General features: G+C 42.8%; 1 protein-coding gene across 1 annotated transcript in view; it reads right to left on the reverse strand.

The window, feature by feature from the left end:
• The window catches only part of PPP2R2B (protein phosphatase 2 regulatory subunit Bbeta), a 99,826-nt gene that overhangs the window by 50,701 nt on the left and 24,095 nt on the right, over window positions 1-25,030 (reverse strand). Inside the window, exon 2 of the mRNA XM_022590023.2 lies at window positions 11,933-12,110. Coding sequence (XP_022445731.2) covers window positions 11,933-12,092 — 160 coding nt within the window. The 5' untranslated portion in view covers window positions 12,093-12,110. The remainder of the gene's footprint in view (window positions 1-11,932; window positions 12,111-25,030) is intronic.

The following is a 25,030-nucleotide window of genomic DNA, read 5'->3' on the forward strand; positions in this document are numbered from 1 at the left end:
TAACTTAACATTTTTTCTCCACATCAACTTAAATCGACTCACTTTTTTCTTTACTTAGCCTTGTCTAAGCAGTAATCCAATATTCATAAAATCATGGGTTTAATGAGCTAGTTACATTTTAAATAATATTCCGTACCTAAGATATATGCTTTTAACCATTAAACTGAACATATTTATGTCTGTGCCAGGAGCTTATATATCACATTTTGGAAAACACTGCATTGAATCAACAAGCAGTAACTTGATACAGATAATGCTATTAGACTGGGTTGGATAAAAGTCTCCTATGCTTTTCATGAAGTTGGGAACATAATCTCCTCCTTAGAATTTAGATGAGGTACGAGTAATTCTACTGATATTTTTAGTCACGTTAGCACTAACAAAGTAGTCCTCTATTATCAAACATCACCCATGCTCCGGCATGTCATCTGGTGCAATAATGGCTTTATATTTGGTTGTGCCTCTTTCCCTTTCAATTACCTCTTATAAATCCTGTTGGGTTTTTTCCCTAAAATTAGCTTGAGACAACTAACATTTCATTTTACTACAATTTCCCTCACAAATCCAGATGCAACTATTTCTTGGGTCTCCAGAGCATGTGGGTTCCTTTGATTCACAAAATACTACCTTTCAACTCAACTGCTACCAGAGTTATAAATATTATTGCAGTTAGCATCACTTGCTGGGGAGCAGGGGCCAGTGCCCCCCAGAAGGAGGCCCCAAGCTGCAGCTCTGATGTTCTCCCCAGTCCCCTGACCCATGCCCTGGGCTTTGTGGCCACGATACAGGGTGGGGTTAAGCAGAGGTTAGTGTTCAGCTGTTGTCAGATTTTATCACCCTCCAGAAAGAGCCTCCATACCCCTACTGTGCCAGTGAGCATGTTTCTCTTTTCTCAAAATAGGGCAAGAAAATCCGGTGTCAGCTTTCTCAACCTCTACCAGTATAGTTCTAAAAACAAGCTTAACTGGAAGGGATCTTGGCTGTGTGGTAGCGGGAGGTGCCACATCTACGGTTATTTTTTTCTCACCTAAAAATAAAGCCCAAAAGTTAGAATGTGTGAAAATGAAGGGCTTAAACATACATATGAAACCAGGCACATCCTCCACCATCAAGAACTGCATCAGAACTGAGTCTGCTTAGGGCTGCTGCCTCTGGACCCTTCCTCCTTCCTTCCCTCCCATCCATCCTGGACCTCTAAGCCTGCCCACCATCCCTCATCCCCAAGCATCTTCCTTTTGACTAGAGGGCTTCTCTGGGTCTGACTCTATGGGGTTCAGGGGAGAAACCATGACTCCAATCCTCTTTTTAGTAACTGTAATGATAAGGACAACAAGGAAGGTAATAATAAGCAGTAGTTAATGTTTATCACGTGCCATGCATTGTCTCATTTGACCTTCATCTCACCCTTATGATGTTAATATTATTAATAGGCCTATGTTCTGGCAGAGGAAATAGTGACTGATGTTAAGTTACTCAAGGTCATATGACCATAGAGGGTGGAGCTGGGATTTGAACCCAAGTTTGTCCAACTCTAGAGCCTGGGTTCTTGACCACACTCCACTCTCCTCCCCTGATGAATGGCCCTCACAGAGCCAGCCTTTCCGAGTGATGTAATTCTGGCTCTCTGGAAACTCCCCTGGCTAATCCAACAGGGATTCTGCTTTGAACCTGTGCTCTCTCAATTCACCGACCACTCTGGGGGCTACATTTTTCAGAACCAGAATTTGGACACAGCATCGGACCTAGGATTTTTGTGTTCCCTGATGTGATGAATGTTTTTTTTTTTTTGGAACCGTAAGTTGAGACAGAAACGTGAGAAGGGATTTCTTGAATTGTTAACTGCGGAGGATTTTCTGAGTTCTAAAAACATTTGGGAGAAGGAGTCTAGTTTCCAAAAATTCAATGGCTTATGGGGATGACAAGAGAGCATATTTCACATCTGCATCACCTAGAAACCCAGCCTTTTCCCTTACACTGTTCTAAAGGGAGACACACGCCTCCAGCATACGTGGTTGTGCCCTTCATGTTGGGAGCGAAGGGGAAAGGAGGGGAGCAGTGTGGGGCTCCCTGTATTATCTTGGAAATGGAATGATGCATGTTGACAGTCAATTTTCTCTCTCCTATCTTTTAGAGCTCTCTATCCAAATTATTTCCCTGTTGTCCCAAAGAACTAAACGGCAAAAGCAAAACAGAGCACTGGATTCACAGCTAATATACAAGGCAGAAAGCCAACAGATTGCTATTAAATTAACCCTGGGGCTTGACAGATCTGTTCATCCTGACCCCAACCGCTTACGGCATTCCTTATTAATGCGGAGCCCAGGCAAATTACCTCTGCTAACAAAAGGGGTTAATCTGCCTCTCTGCTGGGACTCTGGAAGCAGTGCTGAAGACGGGAGGGGGGCACAGCCAGTTTGGCAGCTGAGCTCCATGCTTGGAAGGCCGGAGGCGGGAAGGTGAGGGCACTGCTGTGCCAGGCAATGGCCTAAGGCATCATTTAAAATAATAATTGAAGACACTGGGAGGTCACCCCTTAAGGGATGAGCTTCAAACAAATAAGAAGCCAGAGACATAAATTACATCAGCAGTGGGGTGAGGGAAAGAAGGGGATTATGGCAGGATGCTAAAGGGTAGCATAGGGACCATTCAAAAGTCATTTCCTTAAACCCAAATTTGGAAAAGCTTTTTATAAAAAAATGTCTGTTGCGATATTATAAAAGAAAAAAATTGACAACAGCCTAAATATACAGAAATAGGGAAACGATTAAGTAAATTCTGATCCATCTCATTTAACTGTTTATGCAATGAAATGCCAAGTCTGTTAAAAAACCTGTATGAAAAATTCCATCTTTGGTGTGATCATAATGTCATTTAAAACTTACACTCTGAAACTGATGACCTAAAAGGCAAAAGTACCAAATGTTAGTGATAATTCCAATGGGCTGGGTCTATGAATATTTTTCTTTTCAATTATGAGTTTTCGTTTCCACATTTTCTTTTGATGAAGTTGTAGTATTTTAAGATGGAAAAAGACAAGATATTTTCTACGCTTATTATATACATGTATAATTTTAGGTGAGGTAAGTTAGATACAAAATATATACAGTCTGATCATAGCCATGTGAAAAAAATGAGAGAGAGAACAGAATGGAAGGAAACATAGTTATATCTTACAGGGGAATTAGATTCTAAGGCTGGCATTAAGTTATCCTTCAGTAACCCTAGCTTGGGTCCATTCATTCATTTGTTCCTTCATGGATTTCATAAACATTCACAAAGAATCTGCCAGGGTTTTTCTAGGTACAGGGGATACAGCAGTGGCCAGAGCAGACCAAAAATCCCCCTGATCTGTGGAGCCTATATTCTAGTAGGGGACATGGTCACTAAACAAGATAAATAAATAGAATATACAGTATATTAGGTTGTAATAACTGCTAAACAGACAAATAAAGCAGGGAAGTGAGAAAGAAAGTGTATATGTGTGAGTGGGTGGGATGCGTATGTGCACACGTGTGTGTGTGTGTGTGTGTGTGTGTGTGTGTGGCCCTAGACTGAACAGGAGAAAGCTTCCTGGATAAATCAAGAATTAAAAAAATTTTCCCTTTTCTTTTATTTCCTTATTAACTTATTTTTCTGAGCCCTTATTGTTGTGTTAGCTAGCATTAAGTTAAAATTGCGATGTAAATTCGTTGTATATACACAAAATTAGGTGGTGAGATTATAGGTCATTTTATAGTCTCTATAATGAATACATATTATTAAACCAAGAAAACAAACAGTTAAAAAAAAGTAGTTTCCTTGGCTTAGAACCATCTCTGAGAGAGTTGAGAGACCAGGAACCTCATCTCTGGGTAAAACTGAAGGTAATACTGTGATAAATACTGTAATTGTAACAAAATGGGGTGAAAAGATTGGGATTCAGTTTTGATTCCAACTCTATTTTGCTCGGACAACATGGGAAAGTCATTTTATCTCTCTGGGTTTCAGTTTCTTTGCCTTTGGATGGGTATCATTCTGTTAACTCTGTCAGTCTCTGAGAAATTTTGATGAACAAATAAGATAATGGAGAAAAAGCTATTTATTAAAGGGCTTTACAGTGGACTGAATAATCCCAACTTTCAAAGGAAACATGCATTTTTCCAAAGACAGCTTTTATGTGCATTAGGTTTGTGGGCTTTTGAAGGTGCCCTCATATGCTTCTGTCTTTATCACTGCTAATTTTGCTGATACTGACCAGGTTTTTTTTTTTTCCCCCTTTCTTTTTATCTAAGCCAACCAATGACAACAGAGTCCAGCGGGAGGCCTGTCTGCAGGCTGAGCTGGAGAGTGGAATCTAAGTTTACCTGGGTAAGATACCCATGTGCAAAAGCAGTTGAAGCTTTTCAGATAGTACTTCAAGTCTGCCAATACTGAAGGTGGAGAATAGCCTTATCATGGCCTTGAAAACTGAGCATATTAGAGTTGGATTCCGTTTTAGGGCACATGAGTTTCTTTGAAGTCTTTCTTTCCTTTCCAAAGTCTCAATTTAATCTTTGGATATAAAGTAGTGATTACAAAGCATCCAGATCTTGTCAGCTGAATGGACATGTTGCTTGATGATAACACACTGGAAATCTCCAAAGAGGACTCCAAGGGATATCCCTCTCTTAGGAGCTTAAAAAAAGCCAGTGTGCAAATATTCATGGAGGGTTTTGCCAATCGCTAGACTCAATATGAGAGGACTGACAAAGAGACACGTGGTGCCCTATTAGGTACTGCTTTTACATATGCGTTGAGCTCAAAAGACACTGGGATAAGATGTCCTTTATGACTGGGGGTGGGGGGGTATGTGAAAGTCTCATAACCACAGGCTCTTTCCTATTCATGTGACACAGAGCTTGACATTTCTCCATTAGAAAATACTCAATACTTCATTCAAAGGCCAACCCAAGTGTTACTTTCTGTATGAAATGATTCTTTCTACCTGTGTATCCACAGCGCCTTGAACGCACCTCTATGAATACACTTAACGTGTATTATTATTATTTGCGTAATTTAAGATAGTGTGATAGAGTACACTTTACTGGAGTATAGAGTGAGACAGATCTAGATTTTAATCCCCAATCCTGTGACCAGTTACCTAATCTCAAATGCCTTTGAACTTGTTAATTTATCAACAAAGAGAGGAGGAAAACTACAAGAGATGATGTAATATACCTGCTACTTAATAGAGGCTCCCCAAAACTGTTAGTGTCATCTTCCTTAGTACGGTTCCATGTCTGTCTCCCTCTGTCCACATACTCACTTTGGTAGCTTTGTGATATGTTAACTTGGTTAGGCTAAACATTTCTAAAATGTTTCTGGTTGTGGTAGGCTAACAAGGTTTATTCTCTCAGGTGAGTTGAAGGACAAAAGAGAGAAAGCAGCCACTTTGCACATATGCACAAGTTTTCCCAGTTATTCAGTCAAACAGTAATCTAGGTGTTGCTCTGAGGGATTGTGCAGACACGGTTAAAGGCCCTAACCAGTTGCTTTAATTTAATCATAAGGGAGATTATCCTGGGTGGGCCTGAACTGATCAGTTGGAAGGCATTTAAACAAAGGCTTAGGTCTTCCTTGAGGAGGAGACTCCAAATGGTTGCTGAGACTACAGTTTCTCTCCCTTCTCTCTCAATCTTCCTTCTTGATGGCCATGTGTGGATGTGGCCTGTGATGCTCATGCCTGTGGTGTTCTAGCTTGCTTATGATTTTTCTGTGCCTGACTGCTGGCCTTACAGACTTTGGATTTGCTTGGCTAGTCACACAATTACAAGGCTAATTCATGGTAATATGTCAATCTGTCTCTCTCTTTCTCTCTCTCACTCTCTCTCCACACACACACACACACACACACACACACACACACACCCTCTCCTACTGGTTTTGCTTCTCTGGTTGAACTCACCTTCCCTCCAGATTACATGGACCATGATATCAGGGATGGAGTTTTATTCATCTTGGCATCTCCAGTGCACATAGTAAGTGCTCAATAAATGTTTATGGGTTCTTATTAGTTATCTACAGGGAACTCTACTCAGTACTCTGTAATGACCTATATGGGAATCTAAAAAGGAGTGGATATATGTATAACTGATTCACTTTGTTGTACAGCAGAAACTAACACAATATTGTAAATCAACTGTACTATAAAAATTAATTTTAAAAATTAAATAAAAAATGTTTCTGTGTTTTACTTTACTTCATTCTTATGACTTAGCAGCCTTCTTTAGGGAAGGTTTTTTTTTTGTTTTTTTTTTTAAGATGCAGAAAACTCACAGTAGGTCAATAGGCCAAGATGCCAGGCCCGTATAGTGTGGCTCATTTAGCCTGTGGTTTTCTTAGGAGAGAATGGGATCCAAGCAACAAGGTAAGAAGAACGGGGGGCTGGGGATATGCCCCAAATAATAAAAGCTACTATTTATAGAGCCTTCTCTTTGTGCAGGCACTTGGCTAAATACCTTACAAGACAACCTCATTTAAACCTCACAACAACCTCCTAAGATAGGTGGTATTATTATCCCCATTAACCGATGAGGAAATTGAGGGCCAGAGAAATGTTAAGCAACTTGTCAAGGTCACACAGATTTTAGGAGATGGAGCTGGGTTCAAATCCAGTGAATCTGACTCCAGAGTCTGCCTTCCCAAATACTTAGTGATACCGCCCCAAGGACGTTCAAGAAGTCCGAAAGAAGTCTGCAGAGTTGCATTCTTGCCCTATCCCCTGATAACATGAGGCTCAAAGGGCTTGCTCTGTGGGAGGAGAAATCTCCAGACTCCAGAAGCCCTAGGTCTGGTGTCAGATACAGCAACCACACAAGCAAGGCAACAGGCCTAAGACAACCCGCCAAAGGCTGCATTTAATATGGCAAAGAGGGGGCTGCTCTGGCACACACAGGCCAATGTGCTGGACGTGTCACTGGAAGGAATGTTCTCCTATGACACTAAATGCCAGACTAAGATTGATATGTACAGTTGTGGATGAAAGCCACAGCAGCAACAAGGGAGAGAAATCTGTACGAGCCCCACAGCATCCCTCAAAGCTTGTCCGGCAGAATCCTATTGGATTAAAAGGAAGACTGCTGTCCCTAAGTACTAAGGAGTGACAGAGCTAGAAGCCAGGAGTTCTGGTTATGGTCCCCTGATAGGGAATCAAATCCCAAAGGGCCTCAGCTCAGTTGACAAGCGAAGCTGATGCAGAGGGCTGATAAAGACCACGTCAGAGATCAAGCACCCCTGGAATCCAGTTGTTTTCTCCCAGAGAAACCCTCTGTCTCATGCCTAGAGACTGGATTTATGCAAGGTGTGTCTTGTGCTATCTTTCTAGCTTGCTCACGCCATGCTTTACTTCACCCTCGGGCCCTCTTGAGTTCCTCCAACATACCATGCTCCCTCCTGCCACAGGACCTTTGTACATGGTGGACTGATCTTTTCGCACTTCTTTGCCAAGTTATCTCATACTCTTCCTCTTACAAATCTCAACTTAACAATCAGTCCTCAGGAAAGCCTTCTTTTATTCCCTAGTCTACATCAGGTTTTTAAAAATGCATTCACAAAACCATATTCCCTTTCTTCACAGGACTTATTTCCGTTTGTAATAATACACTCATTAGTGTGATTATTTGGTGAATGTCATTCTGAAAGCAGAAAATTTGTTTCTTTTCACTCTTATATCCCCATGGCTTATCGCAGTGCCTGGCACAAACTAGGTGCTCAGTATATAGTTATTGAGGACTGTATATTTACTTTTTACTCGATGTGGATTTATTTAATAGGTCCCATATTGGACTAGGTAGGAGCCCAGGTCAACTCATTCTTAGTTCTGAGAACAGAGTTCAAAGGATCCTAGGTATACCATAGTTTTCATAATTAAGAAACATCCTTTTATAGCAATTTTCTTTTATCGAAAAGTTAGGGCTGCCTCTTGCCCTAGAAAATCACTAATCTAGAACTGATTTATTATTGTCCTGATGCAGTTAACCCATGAAGGCCAAAGTTTGCCCACTTTAAGCCAGAACCTGTTACACAAAACAGGGACAGACTGGCTACAGGTGGAAGGAAGAGGATTCAAGACCAGGTGCCATAAGGCTAGGAATGCTTCCCTCTGATATGGTGCTAAATACAAGGGCTGGACCTCAGAGACCCTGCGGATATCTGGTAACTAGGGTATAATGAGTAACATCTTGCAAAGAACATCAAACTGCAGAACCAAAGGAGGTGTCTAGAATTGAGAAGATGACGCAGATAATGAATTCAGCAGAACAGAATCCACCCTTCTAATACTCAACTTTTCTAGTTTCCTCTTGTGGTGGTCCCTGTTTACTGATCATTTACTTAGCAAGGTACTGCCCTAAGCATATATGTATGTGTATATATATGTATATACATATGCACATATATACACATATATATGTGTGTGTGTGTGTGTATAAACACCTTTTTAACAAATTCTAACAATCCTCTTTTTCAGAGCTCCTCTCTACAGATCATGAAGTAGAAGCTTGGCTAAGTTAAAAGACATGTTAAAGCTTACACAGCCAGCAAGCAGTAGAGCTGGCTGAGAATTTTAAGCTTGTTGGACTCCAAAGAATCTGTTCTCAACCATAATGCCAATGTCACACCAAATGCTAGTCACTGGAAGTTATGACTTTTTTAAAAACCATATTGCAAGGCCACTTGCCTTAATATTTACTAATACTTATCTTTACATATATGCACTTTGAAATTTAAATGGATTTTTCAGTATCTGTAATATCATAGGATTGATACAATAGTTGTATTTTATAATATTCATTATCACAAATACATAATTATGAAAACAAAAAACGTCCATGTAGTATTTAGAAGAACCTCGCCTCCCACCTCAGGGATGCTCATACCATACTTTGGGAACCCCACATTTTTCTATACTGAACCATGTTTCTTCTGCCTCCTTAGTGGATAAGAGGCATTATAGAAATGGTGCTAAACAACATATGATTTATCGATGGTTGGTGGCCTGTCTGGTGGTTGGTGTTTTTCCGAGACTATTTTGAAAGATGGCCGCTTCCTACCCCAGAGGTGGCTGCACTTCAGAGACGATAAGCAAAAGGGTCCCAGTCTGTACAGTCTGCTCAGTGCTTAGGGCGGTCTGGTGGAAAGTAACTGTATAGATATCAGTTATTATCATTCTCATGATGACAATGATTATTTTACATATGGCTGCTTTAAGGGTGAATGGCACGGTCTCATTTGTATGCCAGCATCTGTCAGGCTGTCACACATCTGCAGAATATAACCTCAACTGTGCTATTAATACGTCCCTTTTGCATTCTCCTCAAGGCATCTGTCTCCTAAAATGCCTAACGAAACTTCCCTCCCTCTTGAAGGCCTGGAGGCAAAATTTGGAAAGCATGTCACCTAGACTGGGGACAGCAGAAGCTCAGCTGAGCCTGAGCAGATTTCTGGCTCTTGGAATAGACGTCAAGGGAGAAAGGGAACCACCACCCACACTCGTTCTGTTAGCAGCTGCACTTGCAGGCAAAATCTGTAGGCAGATTCTCCTAGGCTCAGACAGTATGTCGCGTCTGCTCTGTGATCAACAAAAGATGTCAGTCACGGTCTTAATGGTCAGTTCTCAGTCTCCATAATCACCACGACTGGCTTACAGCTGCATTCTCTGAAAAGCCTTGGGGAACTCTGAAAAGCCTTGAGCACTCTTTTGTGGTGAAGGTCAGGTGTCTGTGTACCTAAACCAGGTCTTTTTACTCATTTGCAACAGCTATACTACATTTCCCAGCCTGCCTTGCAGTTAGATGTGATCATGTGATTGAGCTCTAGCCAATGGAATGCACACTACTTTAGAACCTGGCTCATAGGAGTCTCCCATGTGTGGTCCTACACAATCTTCCTCTTTTGCTGTACAGGTGCAGATAAGCATGGTGACACTGGGGAACCACAAGATGGAAAGAACCTGAATCTCTGAATCACTCGTTGGAGGAGGCTGCCTGCTGATGGAGATCATCAATATTGGACTTTACAAGAGAAATAATCTTCTATATGTTTGAGCCATTATGGAGTCTATTTTATATCGGAACATTCAGAGCTGTACTGTAACTAATAAACACTTAAGGTGAAATTGTCGGCTTCTATTTCACGATTAATTATCCACTGGATAGCTCCACTTTGGTGACCTACCAGTATTTCAAACTCGACATGTCCCATCAAAACGGTACTTTCTGTATGTCAGAATATTCTAGGTACCGGGATACAGGAATGGATCATACAGAGTTCCTTCTGTCATAAAATTCACGTTCAAATATGGGGAAACCCAAAATACACAAATAAAAAAACGAATTTCAAATAGTGATACATGTTATGAAGTTAACAGGGATAGAGGGTTATTGGGGGTTACTTGGGAGTTAGTGGGAGGAAGTGCCTCTGAGGAGGTGACAGGAGTCTGAAGTCTATATGATGACACATAGTTAGCCATGTGGACTCTGGGGGCAGAGTATTCCAGAAAGAGGGAACAGCACATGCAGAGAATGGAAGTAAGAACAAGGTTTCTCCAGGAACAGAAAAGAGGATAGTTGGCCGAAGCAGAGCGCATCAGGGCAGTCTGGTATGATAGGGTATCAAAGAGGGATGCAGGGCCACTATCGTGTGAAATCTTGCAGTCCAGAGTCAAGAATTTGGATCTTATTCTAAGTTCAATAGGAAGCTACCAGCGTGTTTTAATCTGGGGAGGAACGACATCTGAATCACATGTTGAAAGGTCTACTCTGTTATGTGGAACACGTATCGTGTAGGAGAGCAAGAGAGAATGGAGACTAGACAGTAGATTACTGCAGTCACATAGGTAAGACAACAGTGGCCTGTACTAGTGTGGGTCGGTAGAATGGAGATGGAGAAAGATGAGTTGATTTGAGGTATATTTTAGACGAAGCAAAGGCAGGGCTCACAGATATTGGGCTGGGGGGTGGGGAGGCTGGTGAGTGGGAGAAAAGATCAATATTGAGTCTTAGGTCAGTTGCTTAGCTACCCGGATGGTGAAATCATTAACTGAGGTTGGGAATTCAAGTGAAGAGTCAGGTTTGTGGTGGGATGGACCACAGGATAGGTGCTGAATAAATGACCGATTTTTAATATTAAATAGAGGGTCAATATAGTAGGGTGAGAATACTGGGTCAGATACTCATTCAGCAATTGTCTCGACTTCTCTAAATTTTAGCCAAACAGAAGATAATAATACAACCCCATAATGTCAATATGGGGTTGTTATATCAAATATACTCTTGGCAGGTAGAGACTGAAGAAGTGTGATGGGGACATGAGCTTTGCTAATAAAGTTTGGTTTTCTGATCTGGATGCTACTTGCACAGGAGTGCTCTGTCTGTGAAAATTCATCAAGCTAGACAATAATGATATATGCATCTTTCAAAGTGAGATTCTATGCATTATATTCCCAGTTCAGTGCTTGGAATTCAAGAAATGGCAGCCATTATTATTTTCATTATTACGATACAATGAAAACCATCTCCTGTGTACCTGTGGTCCATAATGTCCATATAGGCCATTTGTGAATCCATTAACAAGAGGAAGGAACCCTACATTGAACTCTAAGGTCTGGTCTTATAGTTGATAAAGTCAAATCTAGTTTGTAATTCATGACACATAAATGCCTCTGCATGAAGGGATTGACTCAGAGTTCTAATCCAGAGGTAGCCCTGGTCTACTACTTGTAATTCAGTACTTCCCTAACTTTGTTTAGATGAATGAGTATCACAGATGCCAATGTAATTTAAAAGGAAACAGTTTTCCACAAGTTCTAGGTCTTCAATTGTGATTGCCCCTTTCTATTCCACTTTCCCCCAAGCTTGCTCATACCTGAATACTCTTGATTCAAGCCAACTGGTTATTGGCCCCAAAGAAAGGATACTAAAACTTTGATTGGTTATTTCAAAGTTCCATAGGTTAATCCTCAGGTCATCAGCTGACATGTAGGTTTCATAGTCGCTGTTGACTGATATGGAGTTGATGTGATATGTGTGTGCATTGGCAAATACTCTTCGCGGGGTGGCCTCCACCATCAGGTCCATGGGTCTCAGGACAGGCACCTGGAATGCAAGAGAAACAAATCACTTTAGAACCCAGAGCTCTTTACTAGCAAAAGAGCGTGCATGTTTATGTCCTTTATTATCATATACAAAATCATGACTACGTCAAAGGAACTCTGAGCTGGAAAAGGAGATTGATAAATTACATGTTGTTCCTATTCCCTTTGGTTCCTTTCAGTTTTATTCCTTCCTCAAAAATGTCACCATCCTTTAGCCCTGATGGGCAATTTCATCCTTTATAGATTCTAAGATGTTTTTCAAGTAGCCCTCAAAGTGGCCTCATCTCAGGCGAACTTAGAATCCACTGTGGGGTCATTAGCTTCCAGAGCTGTTGTTCCAGACTGTTTGTTTTTTAACCATGAAATCTTTTTTTTTTTTTTTTTTTTGCGGTACGCGGGCCTCTCACTGTTGCGGCCCCTTGCGTTGCGGAGCACAGGCTCCGGATGCGCAGGCTCAGCGGCCATGGCTCACGGGCCCAGCCGCCCCGTGGCATGTGGGATCCTCCCGGACCGGGGCACGAACCCATGTCCCCTGCATTGGTAGGCGGACTCTCAACCACTGCGCCACCAGGGAAGCCCCATGAAATCTATTTTTGAAAGGAAGTTGTAGGAAAATTTTAGAAACGTCTAGTTCAACTGAGATTAAAATTTATCTTTCATGGCTTTGGAGGTCTAGACCCCATCCTGGCTTTATCCTCAATCCTTAAGGGAATTTTGGGAAAGCATATATAATCACCCAAATTTCTAGTATCCCAAATTCAGCCATTAATATACAGGGCACACATTGACATCCTTGGTTTAACCTGTTGTCTTGGAGTACCAACAAGGCAGTGTCCACTTGCACAACAAAACTGTCCTCATTTGGACAATAAATTATATGGTCATCTTACTGGTATATGAAGGATAACCAGTAAATATTTGTTAAGTGAGTGAGTAAGAATATGTGAGTAAATGTTACCTTCCCCATGGGTCAGAGAATCAGGCAGTTAAATATAGTTTTGCACACAAGAAGCTCTTCCTGGCAAATGGGAACAAAGACCCACCTCTGTTCTGACTCCCTCTTTGAATTCAAGGGCACTTCTGCCTACACTTGGGTGAACTGGCTCCTGAGAAAGTAGTGGGAAAACTAACGCCTCAGAGGAGACAGACTAAAACACAATGCAACAACCACAAAACACGGGCCTGGCCCTTTAAAAGAAATGAGAAAATAAAAGCACCAAAAGCTGTTTTCTTTTCAGGGAAGTCATCTCTTGCAACTGAGCCCTGATTTGATACCAGGTGGTCGATCAGGACTTCAAATTCTGGATTTCTGTCAACCCAGTGGGTGAGGGGAAGAAGGCGGAAACAAAGGTTAAATTTTGTGGAGGGCAGTCACCTCAACAATATAACCTTTTACAAAACAGAATTCTCCCAGCTCAGTCTTGAAGGATTTTGAGGTAGTTTTTAAGTTAAATGAACAATTCAGAGGAATCACAGAATTCTATGCAAATGTGGCAGTGGATATCCTGGAAACCAGAGGAGCTTGAGATACGGATGTAGGAAGAGCCAGGGGTCCTCTGAAAAGCAGCAGTAGGATGGGAGGGAAAGTCTTTGAGAGCCCTCCACCCTGTTCTGGATAATGGTTCTATAGTATAAGCCCAGGAATGGCAAGAACTAGGAGCCCTGGGTTCTGACCACAGATTCGCCCCTCACTGACAGGCTGTGTGAGCTCGGGCAATTATCCTGCCCCTTCTGGGCTCTGGTTATATTATCTGAGATACTCACTGTGCCCTACTTATCAAGAAGGTTGGGATCTGTTGAGATGATTTGCCCTTCAGTTCAACCTCCCACTCACCCTTTCAGCAACATTTGCTTGAGCTCTGTACCAGGTGCTGGGGGGTTCAACTGGTGAGCAAAACCAGACACAGGTCCTGCCTTCATATGGCTGGTCCAGTTGGTAGAGGTAGGTACAAAATCATCTCATAATAAAATGTAGTATGTACATTTTATTTGTAGTAAGTACAAAAGGAGAGGAAATAGCATTAAGAAGGATTTCACCTGCTCAGGGAGGTCTGGAGAAGTTTTGCTGAGGAAGTAAGAATTGGTTGCTTAAAGTATGAGAAGGGGTTTACTGGGCCAGGAGGGGAAGGAAGAATGCTCCGTTCAGCGGAAAGAGCGTGTGCAAAGGTCCCGCGGTGAGGGTGAGGCAAGAATGAAAGATCGATGGGTCAATGTAGTTGAGACAGAGGGTGATGAGAACCATGGCGGAAGATGAAGTGACAGGAGAGGTAAGAGGCAGGCCCCCAGGAAAGATTTTTGCCATCATCCTAAGAGAAATGGGAAGAAATCAAAAGATTTCCAATGATTTTGATATGATCAGGTTCAAAGTTTTGATGAGATCATTTCTGATGTAGAGTGGAGAACAAGTTAGAGGATGAACGAAGCAGAACTTTGAAAAGGAAGGTGATATACTATCCAACGCCAAATGAGGGTGTGTCTGAGTTAAGGCTTTGTAATGGATAAGAAAAGTACCTTTGCCCTTAGGGACTCTCCTGCAAATATTTACTGGGCATTGACTCTGCGTCAAACATTCTTCATACACCATCTCAGCATTTGTTGCAATAACTCTGTGAAATAGACACCAGCAGTACAAAGTACTATTACAAAGAGAAAACCCAGGCTCAGAGAAGCTAAGCCACTGGCCCAGAGTTGCCCAGCTATAGGAGGCATAGCCTCTATAGAAGTCATCTATAGATGGCATAGACTCCATAGAGTCTATCTGACTGCAAATCTAGTGCTTTTTCACTGTATCACACCACACTCAAAGAGCATGCATGGTAAGACGTGATAAATGCTCTGTAAGGGATACGACTACAGTGCCCATAGAATTTATGGAATCAATAGGATTATTGGTAGTAATAATGGTAGTGGTGGTCATAGAATTCTGTGGTTAAGCTGCCTCTAGAAATCTCAGTTTGGTGCTGTAGGTGTTCATGTGTGCTTTCAGAGATACACGCCTGCTCTCGCGGTTTGTCATAAAGGAACTCCCCACCTGGAGCTTTTGAGCTCTGCCCAGCCCCGCAAGGTGGTAGAGCTCAAAGCAGGCTCCCCAGGGCTGTGGAAGAAACGGAATCTGTGAGGACTTCCTGTGGCTTCTCCTCAACTCTTCCCTGGGCCTCCTTCATTACCATGCACTGTCCGCAGAGGCTTCCCGTGGCTCTGGTGGCAGGGAAGGGAGCATGACAGCCAGGATAAAGAGGCATTACCAAGTGGTAACTACCAGCCCAGAGTTTCAGTTTAATGTGATGGGCCTGCCTGCTAATTCAGGCTGACATATTGCATGATGTGGCACTTCATGGGGAAGCTCCGGGTAGGTATCTGGGGAGGGAGTGCTAATGCTTTGCCCAGATAAGGCAGGGGATGAACGTCACTCATGATATTCCAACACCATTCCCATGCCCAGGTCAAGGCTATCCACTGCCCAGTGACACCCCTCACAAGAAGGAAGAGGGAGGTAAGGCAGTTCAAGCTGGACAGGATGACCAGTTAAGAAACCCTGATGGGACTGTGTTTTCTACTACTCCTCCTGGGGCCAGGGAGGGAGAAGAGTGGGACACAGTTCCTTGAGTTCGGCCCACAGGCAACCATTTGGGCTTTCCCTGTAAGATCATGGAGGGCTTCCTGTAGTAGCAGTCACTGCGTTACAGCACCCCTGCCCTTCAGCCCTCTCAGTAGCCGACCTCACAAGGAAGACTCCTTGTTTGCCATTTTACAGGAAAGGGGAATTATCCTGTCTGATGTCACACAGAGAGGAAGATGAGGGGCTCAACTTGGACAATTTGGTTCCTGCGTGAGCACACGTAACCACTGTTACAAATGAAGCTCTTAGGCTGAAATATGAGAATGTCATTTCTGCAAGTCAAAAATTGTCAAAGCTCAGTAATTTCATGCGGTTCAGCCTAACAGTTTGAAAGGACTGTGCCATATGCATGTGACACTGAATCACGGAACACTGAATCTTGGAAGGGCCACGAAAGCCTCTTTCAAGGCTGTCGTGTGTGTAAGTGTGTGTTTTGGGGGGGGGGGCAGAGTGGGAGGCCATGGTGTCTAGGCCTTACCCTCTTCATCATTCCTGGTAATATGTTTGGATTCTCAATCAATATCTTGCTTAAATAACTATTTCTGTGATTAAGGAAATTTTGAGACCAAGTGGCCCAGATAGTTCCTAAATTCTGCACATGAGGAAATCAGGAGCCCGAGAGGTGACGTGCCACGTCTATGGTCACCCAGTTGGGGTTGTCAACACAGCCTGGGTTTCTGCCACTCATCCCAGAGCTTCCCTTCCTCTGCCCCCCGACAGCAGGTGCCTGAGTCATTCTCCACAGAACCAGACAAACCCCAGGATCAAACCAGGACCTTTACATGGTAGTTCAAACCCTCTTTTCTGAGATATCTTGGCAGTGGCCGTGGGCCTAGACTCATCCCTGAGACAAGGCTGGTGCTGCATTGTGCTTGCGAATGAGAATGGGGGTCAGCCCTCGGCCCTCGCAGGGTACAGGTGGCTCTGGACTGTGATGATGGAATTCATGTCCTCCCCTCAGGTGCCTCATACTCCTCCCTGACCTTGATTCAGTTTCTGCTCATCACCCGGAGCCTGATTCTGAAGGACGAGCACCCTGGCCTGGTTGGCAAGATAATAAGCATCGTGTTAGAGTATCAGCCGAATAATGTCCCAGGGCCCAAGAGAGCAGCCTCAGAGTCTAACCTGCCACGGGGCTTACCTCAGCTGGGGTATTAGTGGATGAGAGGAGCCCAGAGCACCCCGTGGCTCCCTCCGTCACATCACTCAGGGCTCTGTTCAGTGATCACCCCCCGAGAGAGGCCCTCCACGCCCACCCCACCTCGCATAGCACACCCTCCACTCGCCATCCTCCGACCCAGCTGACTGCTCATAATGTTAAGTAATTCATCAGTGAACCCTCATCCGTCTCCTATCATTTAGCTTGGTGGATAATATGATCTCTGCTGCACAGATGAGGAAACAGAGGCCAGAAAGGTTAAGTAATCTGTATAAAGTCACACAGCTCATACTCATGCCTGGCACTCCCGACTCTGGAGTCTAAGTCCTTGGCTGCTCTGTCCTCTGGGCTTGGAGGATCACCCTCAGGTGTGTGGGAGAGATAAGTACACACGTGGACGTCTCAGTGCAGGTGCACTGCCCAGGACAGTGTCAGCCAAACGGGCCACATGTCTGCTTGGGGAGCTCAAGGGGGACCTCAAAAAGGACAGGACTAGTAAGCGAGCAGGAGGTGAAGGGTTTGTGGGAATCCACCAGGCAGAAGTTGGGGGGGGGAGGGGAGGAAGCTGTGCTCCGGTCACAGGGACCGGCGTGTGCAGAGCTCGGAGGGGACGGAGCAAAGCGCATGCGTGCAAGTGTGTGATTCCGTGTGTTTCTGGGCGTGGGGGGCGGTCAGCGATTTTGTTATTCACTCAAAACATGGAATCAATCCCTCCTCTATATCAGACATGAAGAAAACCTGAGCTGGGTGAGGGCGTGCAGGATGGACATCATGCTATGTGAGGTGGGGTGAGGATGGAAGGCCTCCCTCAGGGGATGACACTTGAGCAGAGAGCTGAATGGAGGGAGGGCGCCAGCCATGTGGCTTTCTGGGAAGAGCATTCCAGGCAGAGGAAACAGCAAGTGCAAAGGCCCTGAGGTTGGAATGTGCTTAGAGGGTAGGAGGAACAGTGAGGATCCTTTGTGGCTGGAGAGGGGTGAGCAGGGAAGGAAAGTGGTAGGAGATGTAGGATAAGTAGTCAGGGCTGGATCACAGGGGTAACTGTGGGGATGAAGAAGACTGAGGGAGATGCAGGGAGCTGCCCAATATGGATCCCCCTCTGTGTTAAGAAATCCCCTTCTCCTTGCTCTCTTTCCCTTCCCTCTCCCCTCCTTCTGTCTCTCCCCACCTCTTTTTCAGTTTTCCTTCCTTCGAGTCTTTCTCATTATCTTTCCTGCCTCTCCTCTTGGGAAATATAATATCATCTGTCACCTCTCAGAACCCATTTACTAACAAAATGAATGTTGCTGTCATTTGGCTTGTTTGGTGACCACAGTGGTGATGCGTCACAGTCTTCCACGGCACCTAAGCAGGTGTTGGCGGGTCACGAAGCCCCCTTCAGAGACATACGATGAAAGAGGAGCAGAATCCTGGAAGCCCCTGAGGCCCCCGCTTTAAACGACACCTGTGAAAATGCACGGCAGGGAGAGAGGCTAGAGGTGAGGGCTCTTTACAGAGGAAAAACAACAGCTGTGCTCACCGTGGCAACATCCGGTGCCCCTGTAAGTTGACGGATTCAAGGCAAGAGTCTGAGAGAGAAGAGACGGCCGGACAGGAGCTCAAGAAAAGAAAGAAGATGGGGCCATGGAGAAGGAAGGAGAGAGGTGTCCATCAGTACAAGGATGTGAATGGATTTCAGCTATTTTGCAACTCTGGGTCAAATCTGATTGAGTTCAGCAGACAAACATGTGAATACCCTTGAAATATTAAGTACAATCAATATAATCAACATGAAATTTGAAGAAACTGCTATCTTTTTTTTTTTTTTTTTTTTGCAGTACGCGGGCCTCTCACTGTTGTGGCCTCTCCCGTTGCGGAGCACAGGCTCCGGACGCGCAGGCTCAGTGGCCATGGCTCACAGGCCCAGCCACTCCGCGGCACGTGGGATCTTCCCGGACCAGGGCACGAACCCGTGTCCCCTGCATCGGCAGGCGGACTCTCAACCACTGCGCCACCAGGGAAGCCCAGAAGCTGCTATCAATTTAAATTCATGCTTGCTCCCTATCTCCTTGTCAGTATTCAACAGATGCTCCCCACTGCTTTCCCCAATAACTGAGATTACTGTATATTGAGACTGACAGGACATATTCAGGCCTGGTGTTACGGGGGTTCCATGTCATCAGTTAGGAAGTTCACGTAGGAACGTTATGACCACACACTGGCCCCAGATAAAACCTTCCATAAACATTCATTAAGCATTTACTACGTGCTGGGCAGTTACCACACAGAGTATCCTTATAAAGCTTAGTGGGGGCAGAGAATACACAACCCCCTACCCACCCCTTCTTGTTCATAACCAGCCCTTTTGGGAAGCTGAAACCATGTTTGTTTGATGTAGAAAAGAAACAGATAGGAGCTGTTCACCCTTCCCTTGGTGCAGGGAAACCCTGACCCTGGTGCTCTGGGACCACAGGTTCAAGGCCTGGTGGGGAATCTGGGGTGATAATACCATTTCATCCAGAGGTCCTAAATGGTCTCTAGACCATTTCCAATGGAGGAAAGGGTAGAAAGTTCCAGATTTCAGCCTCACTTCAAGTTTGCCACCTTGCCTCTCCTGGGCTTCCTTCAAAAAATATCCTCTGTGACTCTCCAGCGATAATTACTGTAGGTTTGGGATAAAGCCAATAGCTAAAGAGCATCCAGACTTCATTGCCAAGGAAGAGGGAGTGAGTCATCTTGAAGATGGGAGAGCCAGTGGGGTCCTGCTATAAATATCCCTGTTCCAAAGCAACCCAGCTTAGCGGTGCAGAGCAGCTGTCTTCAAACAGGAGAATGTTATGACTTCCCAAGAGCTATCTGGAACAGTTTTAAAGGAAACCACTTCCCCATCTCTAATTTAATATAATTTCCTTCTTAAAATCAAATCATGTCAGGACATACCCACAGCCTAGGTTCTCCTTCTCACATTTGGAAAAGAAACAAACCTTCCCCATCCTGAATCTTACTGTGGGGCGCTATCCAAGGTATAAACACTTCAGGGAGGGACAATCAGATGGCACCTTTAATCAAAGCCCCACAAATGCCCCGCCCTCAGCTCATTATAATATGAATTTCTAATCAAATTTTACTTCTTATGTTTAATCATAATTTGTCAGAATTGCATGTTTTATGTTGTTTTGGTCAATTGTGTTCTATTAATAATTTTAGAGACAATTAAATCCACAAGAGAATTTTAAACTCTTACAGTCATAGGGAGGGAAAAAAACTACCTAGTTTTCATTGTAGAAATGATAAAAAAAAAAGCATTTAACATTTATTTGGGGGAAGCGCAGTGAAAAATATGTAATTAAAGAAGAGAAAGGAACAACAGAAAGCTCTGACTTTTAAAGAACCTGTTCGTTATTCTTTTAATGGATATTGATGGGTATCCAGTTACAATGGTATTTAAATTCCATGGGATGCATTAAAAAGGTGATATAACAGTTTTTATGTTTAAAATACTCCTGAAATCACATTCTCTGTATTTTAACATTCTGATGGAAGTGATTAGTTGTCTACTTAAAACATGCTCAAGAAGCTATGTGGCTTTTCAAAATTCTTCTAGTGGGCACACAAGCACAAAATTTGAAGTTGCATGGTGTTACAGAGTTTTTAGAGTCACACAGACCTGGGCTTGAATCTTGGCTGGTCTATTTACCAACCATGTGGCCCTGGGCTTGTTACTTCATCTTTCTCCATTTCAAGGCTCCCTTCCACAATGTTAGAGGTATAGCAGCTCTCTGTACCTTTGTTGAGAAAATTTAGCACAGGGCCTGATACATACCATCTACCAAAGAGACATTTCTGGAGAGCTTACTTTTGCCAAATTGTGCTAAGCCGTATGTATACTGTAGGTATACCATGTTATTGAATCTTCACAATGACCTTAAGAGGTGGATACTAATATTGTTCCCACTTTACAGGTTTGGATCCTGAGGCAAATGAAGTGGTGAAACTTGCTCAAGGTCATACAGGTACTTTGAGGTGGAGCTACCTTTGAACTTGACCATCTGGCTCGAGCCCCTATGGTAGTTATCACTAGAATCCTTCACATTAACTTTCAATTGTCGAAAAAATGGTCCGTTCTGAGAGACTGCCTAGGGAAGATTTTCCGAATTTTTCTATAGGCTGTGGGGTTTAGGCATCCCTTCCATCCACCCTAGGGAATTCAGTCATGATTATAGAACTTAGCAATGCTCAGGAGAAGTGGCCAAGGGAATGACTGGTCATTGGGTAGCAATTAACTTCGTTGGGAAAAAAGGTGGAAGGCTTTTCTGGTTGGGAGTTTTCCTAATAGCTTCTGTCCACATTGTCATGAAAACCTTGTACAATATGGTCGTTCATCCAATTATCAAACCAACCTGGGGGGCACAGTCTGGCATTCTGTATACCCATTATCAGAGGGTAATTCAGTGTAACAAACCAAATCGAGTATGCACAAAGACTGTCAAATAAAATAAACCACTCACAAATTAAATTACTTCCCATTTTCAGTGGGAAGAATGCCAGTCATTTTTCATTTAAAAAAGTATGCATCTTAATTCCATTTTTTAAGAACATGAAAAGAAGCCTTTAAAGCCCTCTTCTGCTGTCTGTACTGAGGTTCATCTTCCCTAGGCCCATCTCTCCTGGTCCTGGGGCATGTTCTCTCAGAGAATTAATGGAGCATTAAGCCTCACCCTGGTCAGAACACTTGTTTCCTCCATGGATCAATGGTGGATGGAGCTCAGAAAGCAGGAGTGAGAGGCTGGCTCCAGTTTACAGAGACATATCAGAGCTGTTGTTTCCAGAATGAAACTGCCACTCAACACCACCCCGCCAAACCCCCAGGGAATCCCATCCAAATAATATAATTTTTAGATTTCCTGGATCACACCCTTCAACAGCCTCAATATGTCCCTGAGTTCTTCTTTTACTGGCTTTGTCAAATAGATTGAAATAAGCCTGAGAGGAAAAACCCCTTTGGACCAGATCAGGCTTTGTGCTTCAGGGTCTTGAATATCTTAGGATTATATTCTTTGACACACATTAAGTGTCAGTCACTGCTCTGGGTGGTACGTGTACGGGGTGAACAAAGCAGATTAGTTGCAGCACTTAAAGTCTAATAGGGAAGAAAGACATTAATGACTTGAGGTAGACACATTGTCACACACTGTCGCTGATGCTATAAAGAGGTGTGTATTGTTTCAAGAGAGAAAAAATATTCTTTCATGAAATGAAACAGGGGCTCTAATTTAGATTGGGGAGTTAGGCACATTGCTCTTTGAAGAAGTGACGGCTCCCTCAACTCGAAAAGCAGAGCCAGAAGCATTGCTTTTCACTGGGGGCCAAACTGCCATCTGACAATGTCTGGAGATATTTTTGATTGTCACAATGCGACCTATACTACTGAGTAGAGGCCAAGGATGATGCTAAAAGCCCTACGATGTACAGGACAGCCTCTAGCCGCAAAGAATTATTCTGCCCAGAGATGTGGGGATATATGTCTATGTATAACTGATTCACTTTGTTATCAAGCAGAAGAAGCTAACACACCATTGTAAAGCAATTATACTCCAATGAAGATGTTAAAAAAAAAAAAAGAATTATCCGGCCCCAAATGTCAACAGTTCTGAGACTGAAAAATCCAGTTCTTAAGGAAACCTTTCTGGAAATAGTCTAAATCAAAGGTGGATAAAAGAAACCCAGTATTAACTTCCACAATAGGCAGCAAAAAGTTTCAGTCCTTAAAGATCTTCTGGTTTAAAAAGTCTTTATATATTCATAAAATATAGGAAAGATCGATCATCCATCCATCTATCTATCTATCTATCTATCTACCTATCTATCTATCTATCTATCTATCTATCTCTCAGAGGCTTATCCCTTATTGCCAGCTACAAGAATAACACACAACCCATAAAAAAAATACCTGGGGAATTAATACATATTTTTTTAAACCCAATGCATCAAAGATGGTTTTTATGGCAGACTAACAATTTCATGCTCTCAGTGTCTTTGACTCCTTTTGGCCTCTCTACAGAAAAGAGAGGAAAAATATCTTTCCCTCAGAAGATGAACTCACTCTCTAATTACCAGCCCATGCAGCAGCCTGTAATTCTGCCAGTTTTATCTTGTTTTTTTTCTCCCAGACACTTCCATTTTCTGCCAACATTGCTATTTCTCAAAGCGTGTTTCCCTGCATTCTGAAAGGCATGTTCACTGCCTTTCCTGTTATTTCCCTTGATGTTTCACATTGTGTAATTCCACAGGAAAAAAGGAGACATCTTAAAATATCACAGTAGAGGAAAATTTCAATTAACGTTTATAGGTGGGGAAGGGGAGGGGGTGGGAAGAGGCTGTGTTTTAAGTCTGGTTAGGATTAATCACAAACATTGTTTTAGTTTTATTTCTTAACTGTTGTTGATGTAAGTTTTTCTGAAATCTGCCCACGCGCTTTCTCCTATTAACAATGAGGATAAATATCACTGAATCGTTGATGATCAAGGATCAACAAGACCTCAGGAGTATCACACTATATTCTGTCATTCACTACTGCGGCCTATACAGATCTAAGAAGATAAGTATAAATTTGATATAAACTTAAAGAATCTTAGAGTTGGAAGTTATTACACTAAAAAGTCATCAGTGTCTTTACACTAAAGAAGTCATTACACTAAAAAGGTGTGGGTGTACACAGAGATGCATCTCTAAGACCTTTGAAACGCGGCCTCACATAGGTAGGAACAAAGCTACATACAGAACTAAACTGTGTCAGTTCTGCCTACTATGGTGGTAGTGGTTACTAGTGACATTCTGATTTAGGAGCAAAGTGACTTTTCAGGATTGCGTCGTCTGGTTCCCATCCCTGGGTGCACATTAGAATCAAATGAGGCTTCTTATTGAAAACTGATGCCTGGGCCCCACCACTGGGTGGCGGTGTTGGGGAGTGTTGTTAAGTCAGAATGCCTGGGGGGTGGAACCCAAGTACTAGTGCTTGGAAAGCCTGTGGATGACCGATATGTAGAGCAAAGGCTGAGAGTCAGTGAATTGGAGGGGGTAAATGGAGGAGCTTCCATACAACAGACTCTTAACCATGGTTGGAGTATGAGATTATACGAGTTTAAAATTATTTTTAGAGTTCTATACTGATTGAGGTTTTTATGTTAATATTTTTCTAAAAGCCTCTGATTTTAATAAATGGATTAAAAGGTGACAATTGATGGAAGGTAAAAATGACAGGAAAGGGTTACTATTTGTAATATATAAAAAAGTTCCCCCCAACTGATAAAAAGACAACTCAGTGAAAATACGGGCAAAAGGACATGGACAGAACATTTAGAAAAAGCTAGAAGGAAATCACCAAGAAATATATAGAAATACGCCCAACCTTAGTAGTAGTCAAGGAGATGCAAAATTTTCAAATCTTTAATCTTATAGAAGATTAATCTTATTAATCTTTAATCTTATACAAATTTTAGTATATGCAACTACCGTTCTAAGCCTTTTCTAACTATTAATTCATTTAATACACAAAACAATTTTATGAGGTAGGTATTCATACCATACCTCTTTTTACAAATAAGTGTAACTAAAATACAAGGCAGTAACGTGTCTCAGCTTAAAGTCACACAGCTAGTACTTGCTGGAGCTCAGATAGGCACTTGGGTGTTCTGGCCAAGAGAATCCTTATCCTTAAGCACTATCCTACCCTCCCTTCTCAGTAGTATCTCTACTGGGATGTGCAAAATTTACAATGACTGATCACATTCCATCCTGGAGACAGTATGAGGAAACGGGTACTTGCTGGTGGGAGTATGAACGCAACAAGGTTTTCAGAAGGTGATCTGGAAGTAGCTATTAAAATACAATAACGTGCACATCTTTCGACTTAGCAAAACCTACCTTAATGGAAACTATCCTATAAAAACTAAACATTGGTTTACGATGATATATGTTGGAGGCCATTTATTGCAGCATTGTTAGTTACAATGACATTGTAACAAAATCTGGAAATAAGGTGACTGTCTATGAATAGGGGACTTGTTTAATAAGTCATAGTATACCCACACTTTAGAATTTCGGCAGCTACTTCAAAGAAGATGAATGACCGGGAGGGATGTTTATATTACTGAGCAGAGTAGTA

This window comes from Delphinapterus leucas, chromosome 3, assembly GCF_059928025.1.
Source record: "Delphinapterus leucas isolate spDelLeu-1000000601 "Yukka" chromosome 3, BTC_Dleu_Yukka2, whole genome shotgun sequence".
NCBI classification, from domain to species: Eukaryota; Metazoa; Chordata; class Mammalia; order Artiodactyla; family Monodontidae; genus Delphinapterus; species Delphinapterus leucas.